The sequence below is a fragment of the Natator depressus genome, chromosome 4, assembly GCF_965152275.1.
Source record: "Natator depressus isolate rNatDep1 chromosome 4, rNatDep2.hap1, whole genome shotgun sequence".
In the NCBI taxonomy this organism is placed as follows: Eukaryota; Metazoa; Chordata; order Testudines; family Cheloniidae; genus Natator; species Natator depressus.
Window position 1 is genome coordinate 32,640,734 of NC_134237.1, and position 22,204 is coordinate 32,662,937.

At 38.5% G+C, this 22,204-nt stretch overlaps 1 protein-coding gene across 1 annotated transcript in view; it reads right to left on the reverse strand.

The window, feature by feature from the left end:
- The window catches only part of COL25A1 (collagen type XXV alpha 1 chain), a 162,861-nt gene that overhangs the window by 25,546 nt on the left and 115,111 nt on the right, over positions 1 to 22,204 (reverse strand). The window contains exons 20-28 of the mRNA XM_074950733.1: positions 21,116 to 21,139; positions 19,567 to 19,611; positions 16,846 to 16,890; positions 16,473 to 16,553; positions 13,987 to 14,049; positions 11,835 to 11,885; positions 11,485 to 11,511; positions 5,890 to 5,925; positions 4,613 to 4,666 (exon numbers count right to left, since the gene is read on the reverse strand). Of these exons, the coding sequence (XP_074806834.1) occupies positions 4,613 to 4,666; positions 5,890 to 5,925; positions 11,485 to 11,511; positions 11,835 to 11,885; positions 13,987 to 14,049; positions 16,473 to 16,553; positions 16,846 to 16,890; positions 19,567 to 19,611; positions 21,116 to 21,139 (426 nt within the window). The remainder of the gene's footprint in view (positions 1 to 4,612; positions 4,667 to 5,889; positions 5,926 to 11,484; positions 11,512 to 11,834; positions 11,886 to 13,986; positions 14,050 to 16,472; positions 16,554 to 16,845; positions 16,891 to 19,566; positions 19,612 to 21,115; positions 21,140 to 22,204) is intronic.

Consider the following 22,204-nt stretch of genomic DNA (forward strand, 5'->3'; position numbering starts at 1 on the left):
GGCACGCCGACTCATAACAAATGCCACAGCAAAACCCCAACAGCATTAAATAATTATTCAGGCAGGAGCTCTGCAAGCCTGTCACCTACAAAAAAACTTCTTTCCACCCCCCATCATTTAATTGATTTATTATTAGTTTTATTTGTTATTTATATTACTGTAGTGCATAGGAGCCCTAATCATGGACCAGGACCCCATTATGTTGGGAACTTCACAAACAGAGAACAAAAAAACATGGTTTATAATTTAAGTTTTAATCTTTTCACTCTTCTTTAAAAAAGGTTTGGAGTGGTTACAGAATTCTTGGTCCTCCACAGTTTACCAGAGAAGACCAGGATGTGTCACAGCAAGGAGCTTAATAAACATAGGAACTTCTTGATTAGGGAGTTCTCTAGTTGCTGCTTAACGCGTGGCTCTTCATGTTTATGTTCTTACACTACACAGAGATGTCTCTCTTTCAAAGAAGACTTGAGTAATGTAATCCCCTACAAAAAATAAGCTAGGGCCCTCAAGACCATTAAACCAAACTGAGTGGCAACATTAGCTACTGTACCTGCTTTGGACTACAGGACATGTCTACATCTTATATCTCACCACATATTTTTGCAAAAATGAATCCTCAAGTCATGCAGATCTGTCTCGGATGAGCTGCTGTTAAAGCGAATTGGATCCAGGCCATATAGCAATGACTTCAGTATGGCAGGTCTGAAATAGTGTTACCACAGCTGTTTGTTAGAAATCCAAACAGACGTAATTCTGGGTTTGCGACTCCTAGGAGATTTTAGTCAGTATCAAGTATCATCTTTTGTTTTTTTCTGCAAATATAAAGTGGCGTTAAGGTTGACAGGCTCATAGTTAAAATGCCTGGCCCCCATCTTATTTAGACTGAAATCGATAGGAAATTTCCTACGGATTTTCAATGGGAACAGGCTCAGTTCCTAGCTTCTATCTTAAAAAATAGTGATAATTAAATGATGCTTTCCAGATTTTGAGGACACCCCTCAGCTCCTCTAAGAACAAGAACTGTAAAAATCCCTGTTCCTCGCTGGATGACTCAGCAGTCATAAATATGGAGCACTGAGCTTTTTGATATTGTGCATGTACACAATCAAATCACACTGTCTTCTGCTTTCTCCGTTTTCTCCATCATTCTAGGCACACAAGACAATGAAACTGACCAAAAACCTGTTCTGTGCAACATTCAGAATGCAGGAGTCTTACTAGTTTCTTCCTGATCTGTGATTGCAAAATACCCATTACCCTGGATTCCTCTTTGTTAGTGAACAACAGAAGCATCTCCTACAACCTAAGCAGATGAATGTGTGGTCAGCAAGAATACTGTGGGAGACCATGTCAAAAGCTTTGCTAAAGTCAAGGAACAACACGTCCACTGCTTTTCCCTCATCCACAGAGCCAGTTATCTCGTCATAGAAGGCAATTAGATTAGTGAGGCATGACTTGCCCTTGGTGAATCCATGCTGACTGTTCCTGATCACTTTCCTCTCCTCCAAGTGCTTCAGAATTGATTCCTTGAGGACCTGCTTCATGATTTTTCCAGGGACTGAGGTGAGGCTGACTGGACTGTAGTTCCCAGGGTCCTCCTCCTTCCCTTTTTTTAAAGGTGGGTGCTACATTAGCCTTTTTCCAGTCATCCGGGACCTCCCCCGATTGCCATGAGTTTTCAAAGATAATGGCCAATGGCTCTGCAATCACATCCGCCAACTCCTTTAACACTCTCGGATGCAGTGCATCCGGCCCCATGGACTTGTGCTCCTCCAGCTTTTCTAAATAGTCCCAAACCACTTCTTTCTCCACAGAGGGCTGGTCACCTCTTCCCCATGCTGTGCTGCCCAGTGCAGTAGTCTGGGAGCTGACCTTGTTCGTGAAGACAGAGGCAAAAAAAGCATTGAGTACATTAGCTTTTTCCACATCCTCTGTCACTAGGTTGCCTCCCTCATTCAGTAAGGGGCACACACTTTCCTTGACTTTCTTCTTGTTGCTAACAAGAAACTGTTCTTGTTACTCTTAACATCTCTTGCTAGTTGCAACTCCAAGTGTGATTTGGCCTTCCTGATTTCACTCCTGCATGCATGAGCAATATTTTTATACTCTTCCCTGGTCATTTGTCCAATCTTCCACTTCTTGTAAGCTTCTTTTTTGTGTTTAAGATCAGCAAGGATTTCACTGTTCAGCCAAGCTGGTTGCCTGCCATATTTACTATTCTTTCTACACATCAGGATGGGTTTGTCCCTGTAACCTCAATAAAGATTCTCTAAAATACAGCCAGCTCTCCTGGACTCCTTTCCCCCTCATGTTATTCTCCCAGGGGATCCTGCCCATCAGTTCCCTGAGGTCGTCAAAATCTGCTTTTCTGAAGTCCAGGGTCCATATTCTGCTGCTCTTCTTTCTTCCCTGTGTCAGGATCCTGAACTCAACCATCTCATGGTCACTGCCTCCCAGGTTCCCATCCACTTTTGCTTCCCCTACTAATTCTTCCCAGTTTGTGAGCAGAAGGTCAAGAAGAGCTCTGCCCCTAATTGGGTCCTCCAGCACTTGCACCAGGAAATTGTCCCCTACGCTTTCCAAAAACTTCCTGGATTGTCTCTGCACCGCTGTATTGCTCTCCCAGCAGATATCAGGGTGACTGAAGTCTCCCATGAGAACCAGGGACTGTGATCTAGTAACTTCCGTGAGTTGCCGGAAGAAAGCCTCGTCCACCTCATTCCCCTGGTCCGGTGGTCTATAGCAAACTCCCACCACGACATCACCCTTGTTGCTCACACTTCTAAACTTAATCCAGAAACTCTCAGGTTTTTCCTGCAGTTTCATACAGAGCTCTGAGCAGTCATACTGCTCTCTTACATACAATGCAACTCCCCCACCTTTTCTGCTCTGCCTGTCCTTCCTGAACTGTTTATATCCAACCATGACAGTACTCCAGTCATGTGAGTTATCCCACCAAGTCTCTGTTATTCCAATCACATCATAATTCCTTGACTGTGCCAGGACTTCCAGTTCTCCGTGCTTGTTTCCCAGGCTTCTTGCATTTGTGTATAGGCACTTGAGATAACTTGCTGTTTGTCCTGCTTTCTTAGGATGAGGCAGGAGCCCACCCCTTTCGTGCTCTCCTGCTCGTGCTTCCTCCCAGTATCCCAGGTCCCCACTTACCTCAGGGCTTTGGTCTCCTTCCCCCGGTGAACCTAGTTTAAAGCCCTCCTCACTGATGCGGTCACTGATGTAGTGTGGCACTAACAAATGGTCACTCATCCTGCAGTAACTGTAGTTCTTTGAGATGTCTCCCCAAGGGTGCTCCACTTTAGGTGCGCTAGAGATTTCTCATAGCAGTGTCCATCTGGCCTGCACGTGTATGCTTGTCAGTCTCCTGCCCTGTGCCATTGCTTTATAGCACTGCACTGGCAAACCACCCTCAGTTCCTTCTCTACAGTGAAGCCTTATAGCAGAGAACTCCAAAGCAGTGGGGAAGGCAGGCAGGTAGTGGAGCACCCATAGGGACACACATCTTGTAGAACTACAGTTACTGCACAGGGTGAGTAACTATTTCTTCTTCAAGTAGTGTCCCTTCAGGTGCTCCACACTAGGTGACTACCAAGCAATTCCCCTTAAGGCGGAGGGGGCTTCAGTGTTGAGTCCAGTATGGAAGAAAGTACAGCCAAGCCGAACACAGTATCAGAAGCTGAGTCGTGAGCTATTGCGTAGTGTTCAGCAAATGTATGCAGACAAGCCACGTAGTGGCCTCACATATTCCAATAATGGGTATGTTTTTGAGAAATGCCATAGAGGTGGAAATGGACCTCATAGAGTAAGTGTGTATGTCCGTAGGTGCTTGAATATTACCAGATTCATAGCAAGAATTAATGCAGTCAGATATTCACGTAGAAAGTCTTTGATTAGAGACTGTAGGCCCTTTCAATCTATCTGCAAGCAAGACAATCAATTTGGAGGTCTTTCTGAAGGGTTTAGTCCTATCCAGACAGAAGGCCCTGGACAGTGATTGGTAAGCAAATGGCAAAGTACATCAGAAAAGGAAACCATCTTTGTCTGGGCCAGGTTGCAACTATTAGGATGACTCTGGATTTGTCCTTCTTTATTTTGAGCAGTTACCCTCACCCCCAAACATTTCTGTGTGCCCCCCCCCGGGGGGGTGCACCCCACAGATTGGAGACCTCTGTTTTAGATCATACCCTTAGCGATGCATATTGTCAATATCTTTGCCTTGTTGTAACTGACTGAAACACAGGAAACAATTCTCCTGCTGCTGCACAAGAAGGACTAGCATACAGCTCCCTTCCTCTCATCTTTGTGACCGTGGCAGGTTTTAACAGGAATGAAAAACAATAAAAACTTATTTGAGTAACTAAATTAAGCAGATATGACTGAATACACTCAGGGAGTAGATCATATGAGTAAGAAGGTGCTATTTTTACATGTTTCAGATTAAAAATGCACTTTAAACTATTTTAGGAAATCTGACCCTTAAACACAGGAGGTACTATTCTGCTCAATAACATTTGTGCGTGTCATTAGTTTTAGAACAACATTTTGCCACGATGTTTTCTTCATAAGGAGAAACATCTGAATAATGTGTACTTACTCTATCTCCTTTAGGACCTGCTGGGCCATGTGGACCGACTGGGCCATCCACACCCTAAAAGATTAAACAAACAAGTAGTGAAAAACAAATGCCCTGAAATCTGTTAGCGGTTCTTAATTGCAGATTTATTCTGGTCAGGAACTACCTTAGGATCAATTCAGCTCCCACTGGCTGAAAATATAGGTTGAGATTGTCAAATCTTAATGATGCTGGGAATTGGGCATCCATATCCACTAGGGGGTTTGAAAATCCCATCTATAAACTATTAGCTGTGATGTATGTAGCTCATCTTTCATCTAATTGGTTTGTACTTTATTGCTTTAAATCAACAGATTAATAGAGGTTTTAAAATGTAGAGTGAATTTCTGCCACTAGGAGTTAAAGGGTTAAACAAGGAAGTTTATACTAAGAATTGTGTAGATTAAATATAAAAGGCCATAATGATGAATGACAGGCTTAACAAGGCCTTTAAATACACAGCTATGTTGTTCCTTCACTTTTCCCCTTCCTTCTTCATCATTATAAATGCCACAGCAGTTAACATTTGTTGTAAATATCAGAAGGCTCAACATCGAGTTGCAGAAGTTTTGCACCACTCTCACAGACTCCGTATTACCTGGTCTTGTGAAGGTAGTACAAAACTCATCAGGGCTTCAGATTATATAGGGAAGCCTAATCTTACCAAGTAGAACAAGCACTAGTGAAACTATTGCTTTTGACACTTTTTGTTGTTGTTGTTGCTTTCTAAGCTCAGAATTGATGTTCCAAGCATTGCATGGTTTCCATTGCTGAAGTCAGAGGGAAGAGTACAAATAAAAGACAGGAAAAGGAAGATATACAGCATGCTTCATTCAAATGGCAGTTCTCCTTACATGGGATTTGAAAGCTAGTCTCAGTGACAAAGCTACAATTTCCAAGGCCAATGTAAATCCAAGATGAACATAAAGCTCAGAAAGAAGATGAATATACTTAGATATACTGAGCCATGTCCCCGTTTTAACAGATTTTCCTGTACAGCTATATAAACTAGGCCAGCTCCAACCAAAATTTCACCCCATAATACATTAAGATTCAGAGCCCCATCTATAGAGCATGGCACTACCTGTCCCCCATTGCTAACCAGTACCAAGACTTTCTTCAGATTCAGCATCATGTAAGTTGCTTGATAAATTTTGCCTCATTCCATGTAAGTCACATGTATAAACTAGGCAAATAGGACCACTGTGAAACACATAGACTCAGTAGCAAAGCATGATACAGGAATGCAAGGGACTCACCCGGGGTCCTGGCTTTCCGTCTAAGCCAGATGCTCCCTGTATGATTAGGTGGAAGCATGGATGATGGGTATAACATGAATGACAAGAATGTGAGATTAGTAAGTGGTGTTGATGAATAAACATAACTTAAACACAGAATATAAGCTGTTACGGGGTTCTGGAATGAGGATTACATTATTACAATATGTTAGTTAAAAAAATTACATACAACATTAAGAGCCGGATTCTGATCTCAGTTACATTGGTTTTACACTGATGTAACATCACAGACCTGATGGAATTACTCCCGATTTACACCAGCGTACCTGAGATCAGAATGAGGCCCTAGATATATTAGTGTTACAAACATCAGACATTATGGTGTTTCTTGTGCTTTAATATGCATATACTTAATTTATAAATTAACTAACAAGTTGTCTAACGTGAATTATAAAATACTGACAATACTGACTACTCTACTTTGCAATGAAATTAAAATATACATTTTAACATCAATAAGAAGAGTTTAAGCTGAAGAAAATTGTGTGACATCACCAACAAAATCTTGGCCCTCATTACAATGGTTTTATTCATTTTCAAAAGCCCAGGAGACAATGACGTTTCCTGTTTTTACCAGCAAATTACAATTGTAGCGCATGTTCACGAACAATGAATCTAATTCCAGGCTGGAAGTGCAGATATGCATTGCACTTTGGGCTATTCAGTTTAACATCCTCAGGGACTGGCTGACCCCTGGTGGATTTTATATGAATAACATAAGACTGGTACACTGGAAACTATTTGCTGGATTATCAAAGGGACTTTTTGTCAACTTGAAAATTGCTAGTTTCACTGAAAGAAACTAAAATCTTTCTGATAAAGGTGACATTCCTCAGAGTCTCTCTGCAAATCTTTAAAAACTTTTGACCAGATTTTTTCTGATCATTTTTTAAATGCTGCTGTGCACAATATCTACGCAACAACAGGGGAAGCAGATTGACTATAAAGTGGAAAACAGTTAAATTGACTTTTCACAAACTGCTGTCAAATGCACAAAGGAAACATAAAATATATTGTTTTTCTTCTAGTCACTTTCAGCTCTGGTGTCTCTTGGGACAAAATTTTCAAATGGAAATGTGATTTTTAAGTCAATTATGTCCCTTTAAGATCAATCTATGCCAAGTACCTATAATGAAAACTGTTCTGAACAGTACAAGGCAAAAGTACAAACAACGAATCAAACAAAAAATCCAGCATCTCTGGCTGAATGGGGAATGTTTTAAAATTCTAGAAGTCAATTCCCAAGGTCTTTACTCAAATTTTACTCAGTCCTGACTCAGGCAAACCTCCCACTTTAGTGGCAGTTCTTCAATGAAATATCACTGAGGATACATCGAAATTAAAACACAACGTGTTTGATAAAACCACGTTTTTAAAGCAAACACCACACAACACTGAAATCACAACATGATTAATGTAATGGGGCTGACAGCATCCTCGTGAGGCTATTAACACTGTCCACTGACACGTGACAAAAAGAAACTGACAGCACTGTGTGTTACAGGATGTGACTTTGGACAATGGTACAGACTCTAGATACAACAAAACAAGACTGATGTTCTGCTCCAACATGATAGAGGTTTATAAATGCTGTTGAGTAAACCAGATTTGTTGGTTGAAAGTAGAGAGAAAAAGTCTGTGATTTGCACTGAAATTGAATAGTTTTTTTTACTTACTGGAAGACCAAGGGGCCCTCTGTCACCCTTTTGACCTGGTTCACCCTTCAATCCTTTAAGACCATTTAACCCTGGTTCACCCTAAATGTAAAAGTATAAATGCCAATTTTTTGGTGCTATAATGGGTAGTTAAGCTGGGACAGAAGAGAGCCAGTCTTAGATGTAGCTGCAAATTCCAGTTCAAAACAAAAGCAAGTTCTTTTCAGTGTAAGGTACTAATGCAGCATTCACAGATTATTGGCAATTTACATGGAGATATTGTACTGACCTATGCTAAAATATACAATAGACAATGACTGGTCATTTTAAATACAATTGTGTGTTGAAATAATACAAGAAACTGCTGTGTAAAACTTTCCTGACTCACTTCTAAATAATTATTGAAGTATTTGTCTCATGTGGGGTCAATTATAATTTTCCTGCCTCTTGAGTTTCCTCTATGCCCACACGTTTCTGTCATAGACTGATAATTCAAAAGAAAAGAAAAACCTTAGACAAGAATATTAGAGATTGTATTTTGTTCAGATTAGTAATAATTGATTTCTGCAGTGAGATCTGCAGAAAGGTGCATTTTGTGTGGAAGTACATTCTCTTCCAATGACAAACTGGAATTTGCAATACAGTCTTATGTAAAGATACTTTAAACCTTTAAGCGCTCATAGTTAAACAGGAAATTAAGAGGAGCAGTGTGTTGTACGGGACAATGCATTTTGGGGGTCCATCCTTCACTGATCTCACAAAAAAGCTATTTATAGTAGAACAAAAGATATTGTGAAAAGATTGAGATTATCTAGTTATTTGGACATCGCTCTATTAAAAATGGTGAAGCGAATAATGGTGAACCTAGGGTACGTGTAAAGGCATCTTCACACTATGTAAAACTACCACAGCATGGTGGCTCTATAGACAACTCAGGGTGCTAACAATACCTGCTTCCAGTGAGAAATGGAAATGCATAGGATTTTCTCTGTGCCCAGGACGGTGCCCTGCTCCCAGGGTTTCTCACAAACAAACAAACAAACCATAAAAGAATTTAATCTATGCTTCTGCTTTCAGTGATGTCTCTTTTGTCCCTGCCTTAAAACAGGAGCCATTTCTCTATTCTTCCTCCATTTGAGTGAATGGATGTCTCTACAATGGAGCTAGAAATTGTAATTTCCAGTTTAAATAGACATATCCATGCTTTGTCCCTTTCCTGACATTTGGAAGCAGAAATCTTACAAAAACTTGACTCTCAGATCAAAAGTCTGAGGTAAGACAGATGCTAAGCTGGAATAGAACTAGGGTTGTCAATTAATCACAGTTAAATCACGCGATTAACTCAATAACCTTAACTGCGATTAAAAAAATTAATCGTGACTAATCGCAGTTTTTAATCGCACTGTTAAACAACAGAATACCAATTAAAATTTACTAAACATTTTGGATGTTTTTCTATATTTTCATATATATATTTTAGCCTGTGTTGTAACTGAAATCAAAGGGTATATTATTTGTCATTACAAATATTTGCGCTGTAAAAATTATAAACAAAAGAAACAGTATTTTTCAATTCACCTCATACAAGTACTGTAGTGCAATCTCTTTGTCGTGAAAGTGAAACTTACAAATGTAGATTTTTTTTGTTACATAACTGCACTCAAAAACAATGGAAAACTTTAGAGCCTACAAGTCCACTCAGTCCTACTTCTTGTTCAGCCAATCGCGAAGACAAACAAGTTTGTTTACATTTACAGGAGATAATGCTGCCCTCTTCTTATTTACAATGTCACCAGAAAGTGAGAACAGGCATTTGCATGGCACTTTTGTAGCCGGCACTGCAAGTCATTCACATGCCAGATATGCTAAACATTCGGAGGCCCCTTCATACTTCGGCCACCGTTCCAGAGGACATGCCTCCATGCTGATGACACTCGTTAATAAAATAATGCATTAATTAAATTTGTGACTGAACTCCTTTGGGGAGAATTGTATGTCCCTTGCTCTGTTTTATCCATATTCTGCCTTATATTTCACGTTATAGCAGTCTCGGATGATGACCCAGCACATGTTGTTAGTTTTAAGAACACTTTCACTGCAGATTTCACAAAACGCAAAGAACATACTGATGTCAGATTTCTAAAGATAGCTGCAGCACTCAACCTAAGGTTTAAGAATCTGAAGTGCCTTCCAAAATCTGATCAGGACAGGGTGTGGAGCATGCTTTCAGAAATCTTAAAAGAGCAACACTCCAGTGCTGAAACTACAGAACCCAAACCACCAAAAAAGAAAATCAACCTTCTGCTGGTGGCATCTGACTCAGATAATGAAAATGAACATGTGTCGGTTCATACTGCTTTGGATTGTTATCGAGCAGAACCCGTCTTCAGCATGGACATATGTCCCTTAGAATGGTGGTTGAAGGATGAAGGGACATATGAATCTTTGGCACATCTGGCACATAAATTACTTGCGACGCCGGTTACAACAGTGCCATGGGAACACCTGTTCTCACTTTCAAGTGACTTTGTAAACAAGAAGCGGGCAGCATTATCTCCTGCAAATGTAAACAAACTTGCTTGTCTTAGCGATTGGCTGAATAAGAAGTAGGACTGAGCGGACTTGCAGGCTCTAAAATTTTACATTGTTTTATTTCTGAATGCACGGTTTTTTGTACATAATTCTATATCTGTAAGTTCAAGTTTCATGATAAGGAGATTGCACTACAGTACGCGTATTAGATGAATTGAAAATACAATTTCTTTTGTTTTTTTACAGTGCAAATACTTGTAATCAAAAATAAATATAAAGTGAGCACTGTACACTTTGTATTCTATGTTGTAATTGAAATCAATATATTTGAAAATGTAGAAAACATACAAAATATTTAAATAAATGGTATTCTATTCTTGTTTAACAGTGCGATTAATCATGATTAATTTTTTTAATCGCTTGATAGCCCTAAATAGAACTGATTTCAGAAGATCATTACTGAACCAAGCCTCCAATGCCAGGCAAAGTTTGACATAGTCTAACTGTGACTCAAATCTTTAAAAAGGGATATTTCTATCTCATCCCCTGTACCTCAAAAACCAAATAATCCTTTTTTTAGAAAGCTGAATATGAAAAGAGAAATGTAATGATTAAAATGGTTGTTACAGGATTCATTATGCTTGAATGTGATACTAAATTTTTGAATTAATGTGTTAATTTAATTAAAATACAAATTAAACCATGGTTTCTTTTAATCTTTCCAAAATCATCCATGTTTTCAGGAAACTGGCTGTTGTCTAAAACTTTTGCAGGGTTTCTGGGGTACGTGTCATGCGCACATGTTATGCTAGGGATGAGGGAGTGTTTCTAGCAGCACTAAGATATATACTGATGCCTGGTGTGGGACTCCTGGTGGGGACTGTGGGAAGTAAGGTGAACTTGTGTTGGAAGGCGTAGGAGATGGGAGAGAGAGCAGAGGAAGAGGAAAAGAGGCATATCTGGAAACGAGTTTATTTGATTTCTCCTCCTCCATGTACAACACACTCATCCTCTGTGTTCTAAAGCGTAATTTAAGGCAATTGCAAATCACTAATTAGAATAGCATGAAACTCTCACCAGCAAACAGGAGGCTAGGTAATTTTAATACCAGTTCATAATCATAATTATAAAAATCTAGTCCAATTTATGCTCATGTGTAACACACACAAGCAATCATCATAAATTATTACAATTCAAAAATATCCTTTAACTTTTACTTTAGTATCTGCTTAAAGGCTTAAGAGTATCAGAAATATTTCACAAATAAATGAGACAAAGGACACAACATAGATGCATGCTTCACTATGGTTAACAAAGAACATAGCATGGCAATTACAGATTTAAGGAATCCAGGCAATTATTCATTTACCTTTGGGCCAGGCAGTCCATGGGGTCCCTGAAAATAAAGATTCCATCTTTAATGAAGAAAATAAAGGTTTGTTGCCTTTTCTAGGTACAAGTTGCACCTGCATTTTTCTTTTTACAAAATAAATTGCAAGTGCCAATATAAATAATTGCACGGTTAAGTACCCCATTGGGGGAACAAAACAGGGAAACACATTTATACCCACAATTAATTTCTCCACTTCCTAAGAACTTTGGGTTAGGATCCAAATACAGACCCAAAATCCAGGGCTTGGGTCCATCTCTAATAGTCATGTACTCTCAGCACTTTTATTAAGCAAGCATTACAATGGGGAGAGGGAAAGAAAGACTTACCATAGGGCCTGGTGACCCATGCGGCCCTGGTGGTCCTGAGGGTCCTATGATCTACATATAGAAAATGAGGTCATTAGCTCATGTAGTGAAGGGAATCTCCCTTGTAAATACAGGAAGTCAAACTCTTTCTCCCCAGCTCTCTGCTAACATCGTTTGTCACCATTCAGATGAAGAATACTGCAGAGTGCTGCAGTTGCTGGAGAGCACTTTAAAAAGTAACAGCATAACTTGCACATATATATGGCATCTTTAGCTTTGTACTTGGAGTGCTTCTCAGACTTGGCTATTATTCGCACTTAATGGATGGGGTATCTGAGGTACAGAGAGAAAAAACATGTCCAAGGTCATACTTCAAGTCAGATGCGGAGCTACAAACAGAATACAGGGTCTTCTGACTCCCAGTCCTCCACTCAAACCATTAGATAACTTTAAAACACTAGCTAGTAGTAAACTTCTTCAAATGCTGTTGGCTCTTTTATTTTCTGGTACATATTCCCTGCTATACTTGCAATCTATATACTACAGGAATAGCGAAGAATGCTGTGATGCCATTCCCTGGTTCCTTTCCAATCCTGATCAATGGAAATAAAACTAAACAATTGACCTTAAGTCTTGGGACATATCTAGATTGCCCTCTTCCTCCCTTTTTATTTGGTTTAGTCCAACAAGCACTACTTGCACAAATGTTCAGGCTTAATCCCAATGATGAAGTTATTACAACAGGTAATCAGGTTATTCAGTTTTCAGCATGTGTTCATTACATGCTGGTTTACTTTACTGATCCCACCAAATCCAGAAACAAGAATTTCATTCTGGTATTTATAATGTTTAACACCACTTCTCACACTGGGCTCAATCCAAAATAGCTATGAATTGTGACTTATGAGAGCAGTACCGAGCTACCAGGAGGGCTGCCGAGCAGCACAGCCAGTTCTAGGGATTAACATATAGCACTAATCACTTTTCTAGCCAAACCTCTGAGGTTAAGTGTGGTGTCAACAAAGCAGGTTTTAAAATATAAAATAGGACGAAGAGAGAAGGGTTGATAATGGATGGTGGGAATCTGTCCTGGGAGTGGAGAGGAGTGGGATGGAAAAGAAAACAAGGACGATTGCCATGGCTGTTTTCTCGGGGGGATAAGCCTTTTACAAAAACACTACTAGGAAATTCAGCAAGATCTTTGAGTTCCACACACTCATAATGTTGGAAAGAAACTAATTGATTTTCCCTTCAGAGCTAGATTGAGACATTTGTGCTCTGTAGTGAGAAATGGGATCTAGAGATGCCAGGACAGGGAGCCAGCAACTCTTGAATTCTTATCCTAGCTCTAACATTGGCTGCCTGTTGTCTTGGGCAAGATGCTTAACCTCTTTGCTTCAGTTTCATGATCTATAATATTGAGCTAATGGTACTTACCTATATCACAGGAGCCTTGCGTGCGGTTTTTATTTATGTTTGTAAAATGTTTTGAAGAGCCACATACATGTCTGATACTGCAAACACTTACTCATGTGAGTAATCCTGAATATTTCCATGGGACTATTCATGCCAGTAAAGATGCACCCCTGAAGCCATTAAGGACCGGGTATAATGCTCAACCAAATCAATGGGAGTCCTTCATTTGACTTTAGTGGGCTTTGCATTGGGCCCTACTATCATTATAGCCCTTTGGAGATCTGGTACTCACTGTACAAGGCTGACAGATAGATAAACAGATTGCTGAGACAAGAAATTCCCATCAATCTTATCTCTCTGTCTTATCTCTCTATGATTCAACACAAGAAGGGATGGTTTCTATTCTCAGTGAAGCCAATGGGAGTTTTGTCAATGACTTATGTAGGGGGTCTGGATTCTTATATAGTTTTTAAAACATAGTATAGGGCTAAGTTAGTAAACTAGTGACCTGCTTTCCAGAAGTCTGTATAGAGCAGTGATTCTCAAATTATTGTCCATCAGTGGTCTCCCTTGCCCACCGCGGTTGATCATAGAGTGAAACATTTAAAAAACCCCAAAGTAGGAAACTTTTGGGGTTGGTAGGAGAGATCATCCATGAAGGTCCCTCTTTCTCTCATATGAAGTGTCCCTCAGAATGAAAAGGTGGAGAACCACTGCTACAATAATGAGCACATCACAATAGCATGGCAAGACTTACAGAAGGACCTTGAGGACCAGGCAAACCAACATCTCCTTTTTCTCCTTTCATACCATTGGCTCCCTACAAAATCATTATAAAGAGTTATTAAACAATTTCTGTCTTATTAACAATTGAATTCACTGTAGAGAAAAGAACATTTTTGTAATTAAATATTTATGCTTTTCATAATAAAAGTTTTGCTTGTAACGGAATTGTATCTCTAACTGTCATGACTTTCATACTTGACACCATGTATTATAAATGTATGCTTATTGCAAAAACCCATGATAATAGCCAGTAAGCACTAGACTATCAAACAATTACAAATATTAATTTTAACATGCATGGTTAAAAATATAGATAGAGCAGACAGCAAGGAGTTTATTAAAAGTTCTTTGTATTGTAATTATACTGATTTCATTATACATTGTGGAGGCGTGTGTGTGTGTGTGTGTGTGTATACACACTCATTATTCATGATTAATGAATTATCGAAAAAATTAATCATGATTAATCGCAGTTTTAATTCACAGTTAAACAATAGACTACCAATTGAAATTTATTAAATATTTTGGATGTTTTTCTACATTTTCATATATATTATAGTCAGTGTTGTAATTGAAATCAAAGTGTGTATTATTTTTTATTATAAATATTTGCACTCTAAAAATGATAAAAGAAATAGTATTTTTCAATTCACCTCATACAAGTACTTAGTGCAATCTCTTTGTCTTGAAAGCGAAACTTACAAATGTAGATATTTTTTGTTATATAACTGCACTCAAAAACAAAACAATGGAAAACTTCAGAGCCTACAAGTCCACTCAGTCCTATTTCTTGTTCAGCCAATAGCTAAGACAAGCAAGTTTGTTTACATTTACAGGAGATAATGCTGCCCTCTTCTTATTTACAATGTCACCAGAAAGTGAGAACAGGTGTTCGCATGGCACTTTTGTAGCTGGCATTGCAAGATATTTACATGCCAGATATGCTAAACAATCGTGTGGCCCTTCCTGCTTTGGCCACCATTCCAGAGGACATGCTTCCATGATGATGACACTCATTAAAAAAATGTGTTAATTAAATTTGTCACTGAACTCCTTGGGGGAGAATTGTATGTCCCCTGCTCTGTTTTACCTGCATTCTGCATATATTTCATGTTATAGCATTCTCAGATGATGACCCAGTACATGTTCATTTTAAGAACACTTTCACGGTAGATTTCAGAAAAGGCAAAGAAGGTACCAATGTGAGATTTCTAACTGGACCAAGGCTTAAGAATCTGAAGTGCCTTCCAAAATCTGATCAGGACAGGGTGTGGAGCATGCTTTCAGAAGTCTTAAAAAAGCAACACTCCGATGTGGAAACTACAGAACCCGAACCACCAAAAAAGAAAATCAACCTTCTGCTGGTGGCATCTGACTTAGATGATGAAAATGAACATGTGTCAGACCGTACAGCTTTGGATTGTTATTGAGCAGAACCCATCATCAGTATTGATGCATGTCCCCTGGAATGGTGGTTGAAGCATTAAACAAGAAGCGGGCAGCGTTGTCTCCTGAAAATGTAAACAAACTTGTTTGTCTTAGCAATTGGCTGAATAAGAAGTAGGACTGAGTGGACTGCAGACTCTAAAATTTTACACTGTTTTATTTTTGAATGCAAGTTTTTTGTACCTCATTCTATATTTGTAAGTGCAACTTTCATGATAAAGAGATTGCACTGCAGTACTTGTATTAAGTGAATTGAAAAATACTATTTCTTTTGTTTTTTTACAGTGCGAATACTTGTAATCAAAAATAAATATAAAGTGAGCACTGTACACTTTTTATTCTATGTTGTAATTGAAATCTACATTTTCAAATATATTGAAAACATCCAAAAATATTTAAATAAATGGTATTCTATTACTGTTTAAGTACGATTTATTACGTGATTAATCACGATTAATTTTTTTAATCGCTTGACAGCCCTAGTATCTGTATGTATATATATACATATATATACACACACACTCACATACACCCCCCCAAACAAATATACATAGCATATATTATATAGATTTAAAATCCTTCTATAAACACAAAAATAGACTTTCTCTCCTTCAAGAATATGAGTCAGCCACTGAGATTCCCGGTATCAAGCTATTTCTTGTGTAATCAAGCAGCTCATTTCTCCTGAATGTTACCACATTTATTTTTGTCAAAGCACTGCTGTGATTGATGACTCTTACAATGGACAAATAAATTTGTTCAGCATACCAGTTAATCTACATCTTTCCACATTTTATTTGCCCATAAATAGAATGAAAAGTTCTGGCAAACAACTTTTGGTCTATTATTCATGCCTCCTCCTAGTCTAGAAATGGAACTACTAACACTTTCATTTTATGTTTTCTGCTACTTCTGAAACGTACAAACACTTAAGAATTACCAAAAGTGGAAGATATCATTAAAAAACCCAAATTAGCTTTCAGCTAAATTAAATTGATTTTGCAAACTTACTGGTAAGCCTGGGAGTCCAATTCCTCCCTTTTCTCCTGGCATGCCAGACTCACCCACGTCCCCCTTTGAGCCTTTAGGACCCTGAAAAATCATATCTTTGTCATGAAAATGACTTATACAATGCTCACATGTCAATAAAATCCTGGATTTGTTCAAGGATAAACCAGTAAAACATAGAGTGACTTTTTGCCTCTGATAGGTATGAATTTATTATTACGTCACTGCATAGTCACTGCATGTGTCACATATGGCCATGTCATGTGACTATGAATTCTAAAGCCCACCCCTTCCACAATGTACAATAACATTATTTCTAAAAAAAAGCCATAATTGTTCATAGGGTCTGGCCCTAGGTGATGTACTCATGATGTACCTGCTCCCCTTCAGCTCCTGGAGTTCCTTGGGATCCTGGTTCACCCTGTAAGACACAAGGTGGAATTGCGTTATCTTCCCTTATTACTCCAATTATTGGAGAGATTATGCTGTGCTAAGTAAATTATGTTGGTCAGTAATACCCCAAACCCCACACCTTAGCAGTGCACGACAGCACAATGAATGACGTAGCTGCATATTACACTGCAGAGAATAGGAGAGAGTCATGTCATCTTGTTAAATATGTTGTGGAAGTTTATCTGCTACAGTATCTACATACACAGAATACTTACAATGGGCCCTGCCAACTAGATTGTGTAAGGCCCAGAAAGGGGTATAAATTGACTGCACACTGGCTGACTTACACAGGAGAAAAATTCCACCATCCTCCCCAAAAACACCCACTCTGCACCATTAAAGTCAAATGGGAGTTTGTCATTCACATCAATGAACATAAGATTAAGCTCATGATCAGTGGTTTAGGATGCTCAACAATGTTGTAGACAGCCTGGGTGAATAAATATGGACGACTCAGACCCTTTACATTTTCTTGCCTGGCTAATTTGATTGTGTCAGTAAACCAGGGAAGAGCCTCCCTGCCCCAGTAGAATGTGGGAAGATGCCCTGATTCCTGAATGTCATTCCCAAGGGAGGAGATGACATATAGGGGAGTTGGGGTCGGATCTTTGGTTCCAACCTCTTTAAGGCTGAATTCTGGTTTACCTTGGCTATTTCTGTGGGGGAAAGTATCCTCTTTGACAAGGAAGCCACGTTCTTCAACTGTAGCCCCAGAGTTTCAGAAACCCACCCCTGACTGGGAGCTGCAGAGACTCTGTAGGCTACACAGATCCTACTGAAATGTCTTTCTATGCCCTCACATATACTGTCCCTCACCAGTTTGTGAAAACCAGAAAGACAGTATTTTCTCACAAATGCTTGCATTGACTCACTTACATCTATACTGGCATTTGGTGAAAAACCTTTAAATGCAAGAACAATTTTTGATAAACCAAAAATAATGCATTTTCCCATGATATCATGGGATGGGATGCATCATAAATTTAAAACAAATGGCATTGTTTCCAGTGTGGGCTGCACAAGAGAGTATTTACTCTTCACGAGAGCTCATAATCACTGAGAGAGTTTGCTGCTATCCAAACAGGATATTCTGGAGGATACATTATATGATAAGCTCTTAAGAACTACAATAATTATCTCTTATTTAATCAGTTAGCTATCCTGCACCAGCTTCGGGAGGATCCACTGTTCACTCAACATATTCTGCTTTAAAAAAAAACAACCCCTTTGTAAGTGTAAGCAATTCATGATTTAGATTGTATAAACAGAGCCCCATTTGGAAAATGCATAGCATACAGCTCCTATATGCTGCACTTTAATGTGTGCATCATCATACAGAAAATATAGAGACTATTCGAATTTAACCAAATTTTGAATTGCAATTAATAAATGTTAGCTAATAAGACATCTTCTATATGAAAAATACATGTAGACAGAGAAACAGACAGCTAGACTCTGTTCTATTTTGTGTGGGTTTACTGGAGTGGAAGAGGGAACTTCCTCCACTCTTGTATTTCCCTGCAAATACAAGGCAGAATATAGTCTTAGTTGTCTTGAATGCCATATATGGTGTTGGCCTGATAATGCTCCACAGCACCAAAGAGATGGGATCAGTTGGCTTGGGGTTGCAGCCAGTCTCCTGGCACCCTGTGCACATATTGATCTTGATGGCAAGTCAGGGGAGTAGAATATGCTGTTCCTTTTTGGAGCAGCAGTATAGCATGCTGCAGGAATCAGTGTTTTTCTCTTTCTGGTGCATATATATGATATAAAAGCTGCATTAATCTGTCCCCATATTTTGGCAAGCACTTCCATGTACAGCCCCCAGTGCAGATTATTCCTGCCAGCCAAGAGTGTGAACAATCTAGATGTTGCTGTGTGCATGGGAGCCATTGTCTGGTGAAGTAGCTACTTCTAAAAGTATGTGGATCACCCTCCCTGAACACTAGGCCATACCTTGGGACCCTTGTCCACAGCAGAAGGCCTACAGAGCAACCTCAATGCAGAGTTGGGAGGGAACACCAGCACTGCACCACATCGGCTGAGCATGGGTGATTTTCTGTTGGGCATCCATGCACAACACCCAACCAAAAGTGTACATATATTGAAATAAACATTTTATACTAACTAAGATGCATATCATGATATTAGTCCCATCATGTAATATTTCAAGTGTATATGCTCGTCTATACACTATATTTTATATATAAATGAACCACGTATGTAAGCAAATAAATAAGCAGAAAATTGGACTGTACATATAACATTTTTTGGTTCACTGGCAATTTTGAAAAATTGGAAAAAATCATTTTGGATTAAATAAAACGTTTTGTTTCATTTTTGAGCATTTTTTTCATTAAAAAAATTAAAGGAAATTTTGAGAGGAAAAGTAATTTGAATAAAAAAGTTGAAACATTTCATTTAGAAAATCTCAAAATGAAACATTTCAATTTTTATAGAATTTTGTTTAGCTTCTTTTCTGACCAAAACAATTCGGTAAAATCAACATGCATTTGCAAAATGTTACAGTGTCATCCAATCTAGATTTTTCACCGGAAAAAAGTTTCAGTCAAAAAATTTCACCCAGCTCTGCTAGTGAATTCCTGGACTTTTATAAGAGGATGTGTTAACTAAGAAAGATCACCTTTGGTCCTTGTGCTCCTTGAGGTCCGGGTGGCCCTGGTGGACCCTAGACACAGAAACAGAAAAATCTGTTAGCTTTGAACCATCTAAGTTCTTGCAGAACATATCGGATACACGTAAGTGTGAACGTCACCATTGTTAATAACACAACCAGTCTTTTTAAGAAAACTTTATTAACACGGGAAGAACCAACACCAGCTACAAACACGTTGTTAATTTATGACAACTCTCAACAGACAATATGGAGTCACAAAAACCTGTGTTAAAATAACATTGCATGGTTATGGTTTTGAACTTATGAAGGGGCTGCTGCTCCTATTGATGGCAATGGCAAAGCTTCCATTGATTTCAGTGGGAACAAGACTGAATCCCAAAGTACGAAAAATGTAAAGCTGGCATCAGAGCCTACTGAAATCAATGGACAAACTCCTACTGACTGCAATGGACCTGGGATCAGGTCTGTTACTGCCTATTTCTACAAGGTACTGACCATCTCCCGAAAGGTGCTGAGCGTCTTTGAGCATGTTCAGTGCTTTGTGGGATGAGGTCATGAGTCATTAACTCATCCCCTTTTGTCTAGCAACTGTAGCAGAAACAGCCTATATGATTGCTTACTGTTCTGAAAAGCTGCACAATGGGGGGATGCATTAAAAACACACAAATTCCATCACTATTATAACAACACTTACAAAGATGGCAAAACAGGCCTAATGAAAACGTTAGAGATAAACAATTAAACAAAAAAGGGAATAAATTAATTTGATCAAATCTGCAGCTCCTTTGGAGCCTAATTCTGCAAAATTCTAAGTGTGTCCTGTGATCCACTGGGTCCCCTAAGTTTCTAGTGAAGTCAAAAACTCTGGCCCAATGTGTATAAACCTCCAGTGGGAGTCAGTGAGAGTGCAGGGCACAGAAAATACTCAGCACTCTGCAGGACGTGAGCTGTAGGTACTGGAAAAATTTCAGTATTTCATATGACAAGTTCTTTTAATAGTGTCTGACAAGAAAGAGAAGGAGAAATCCTCACACTAAATCCCTCTCCTATATTCCTGCTTATAAACTGAAATAGGCTACTTTTTAGGGGGAGGGGGGAAGGTGAACTCCTGTGTAAAGTTTTCACCCAATATGATTTAAAATAACTGAACTGTCTACCCTGAAAAATAAGGCTGACAACAGAAAGTTAACTGGTGCCCAATCCTACACTTCTTGCACATTCAGAACGCCCATTTAAATTAATGAGAGATTTGAGAACAGAGCAAATGAAGGATCTGGTGCACAGAGACAGCAACACTAAGAACCTTACATGTCTAATCTGTCTTGCACTTCTATCAATGGAGTTTTGTCATTATTCGATAGGAAAAGAATCTGGCCCTAGTTTTCAACAATATGTTCATTGTAAGGAAAAATGTAGCGAACAGACACATACATGATGATGAACAGGGTCAACAACAGATGAATGAAGATACATCCTAAATCAGCTGAATTATGAACATGCAACTACACAGAATAAAATAGCTACAAAGCACAATAAGTCATGCAGTAAGAATTACCGTGACAGTTAGGGTGGTAATCCTCTGTTGGCAAAATATATTAACAAAAGACAATGTTATCAGATGTGAATACTGAAATAAAATATTTCACTTGTTTAATAATGAACTTCACAGAATCTGTGCTGTGTCTGGGAGATCTGTATCTTACATGGGAGTTTTATATAAGTGAAGACTACAGGCTCTGGCTATAAAATTTTCAGGTCCAAATAAGATGTACCTTAACAACAGTAGAATTTGATGGGGGAAAACTTTTGGCTCCTATACATAGCTATATATTAATCTTCCACACCTCTCCTGTTCTAAGAGCTGTTATTTTGCCCAATATTTTGAGGTCTCTGCTGGTTCTGTGTCATTAACAAATACAATTCCCAGAGCTGTGATGCAGGTAGTAATAACGGTACACAAACCAAGTTGCTGATCCACAATATCAGCCATCTTAACTTCAGCTCCATTTAAAACATTTGGAGGAGGGCCAGATCAGTATTTTCATAATGGAAAAAGGGAAAATAGTTAGATTGGTAATTTTTTGTGTTTCAAAGAAGATAGAATAAAACAAAAAGTAGTGAAAATTCTCAAAAGGCAATACAAAATTACTTGGTTGTATTGTTTAAACATAGTCAGGGCTGAACTCTGTTTAATTTACTCATACAGGTTTTTTCATTGACAGCAATGTGACCACTTGCACAAATAAGGTAGGCAGTATTTAGTCATGAAAATGCTTTTACTATGTGTCAGCAAAGATGTTTATACATCTAATGTGTCTATCTAAATGTAAGATTTAGTCTTATTCAGTTTAATAGGCATATAATCATACACTATTTTATAGAGAATTGCACAATAGAACATTTTTTTTATAAAACTAGAATCATATCAACACAAGCTAACTTTGGAACCAAAATCTCTAGCAGATGGCATTTTATATGGTAGTGCATTTGCATTCACCCTATATATGGAAGTATTTAAAGAATTTTAAAATGGAAGAAAAATTCAGTTCTGCTAATTTACAGGACAAATAACTAAATTAATTATACCAAATGCAGTAATTTACAGTTTTCACATTCATTTCTAGCTACATATTTAATTTAATTT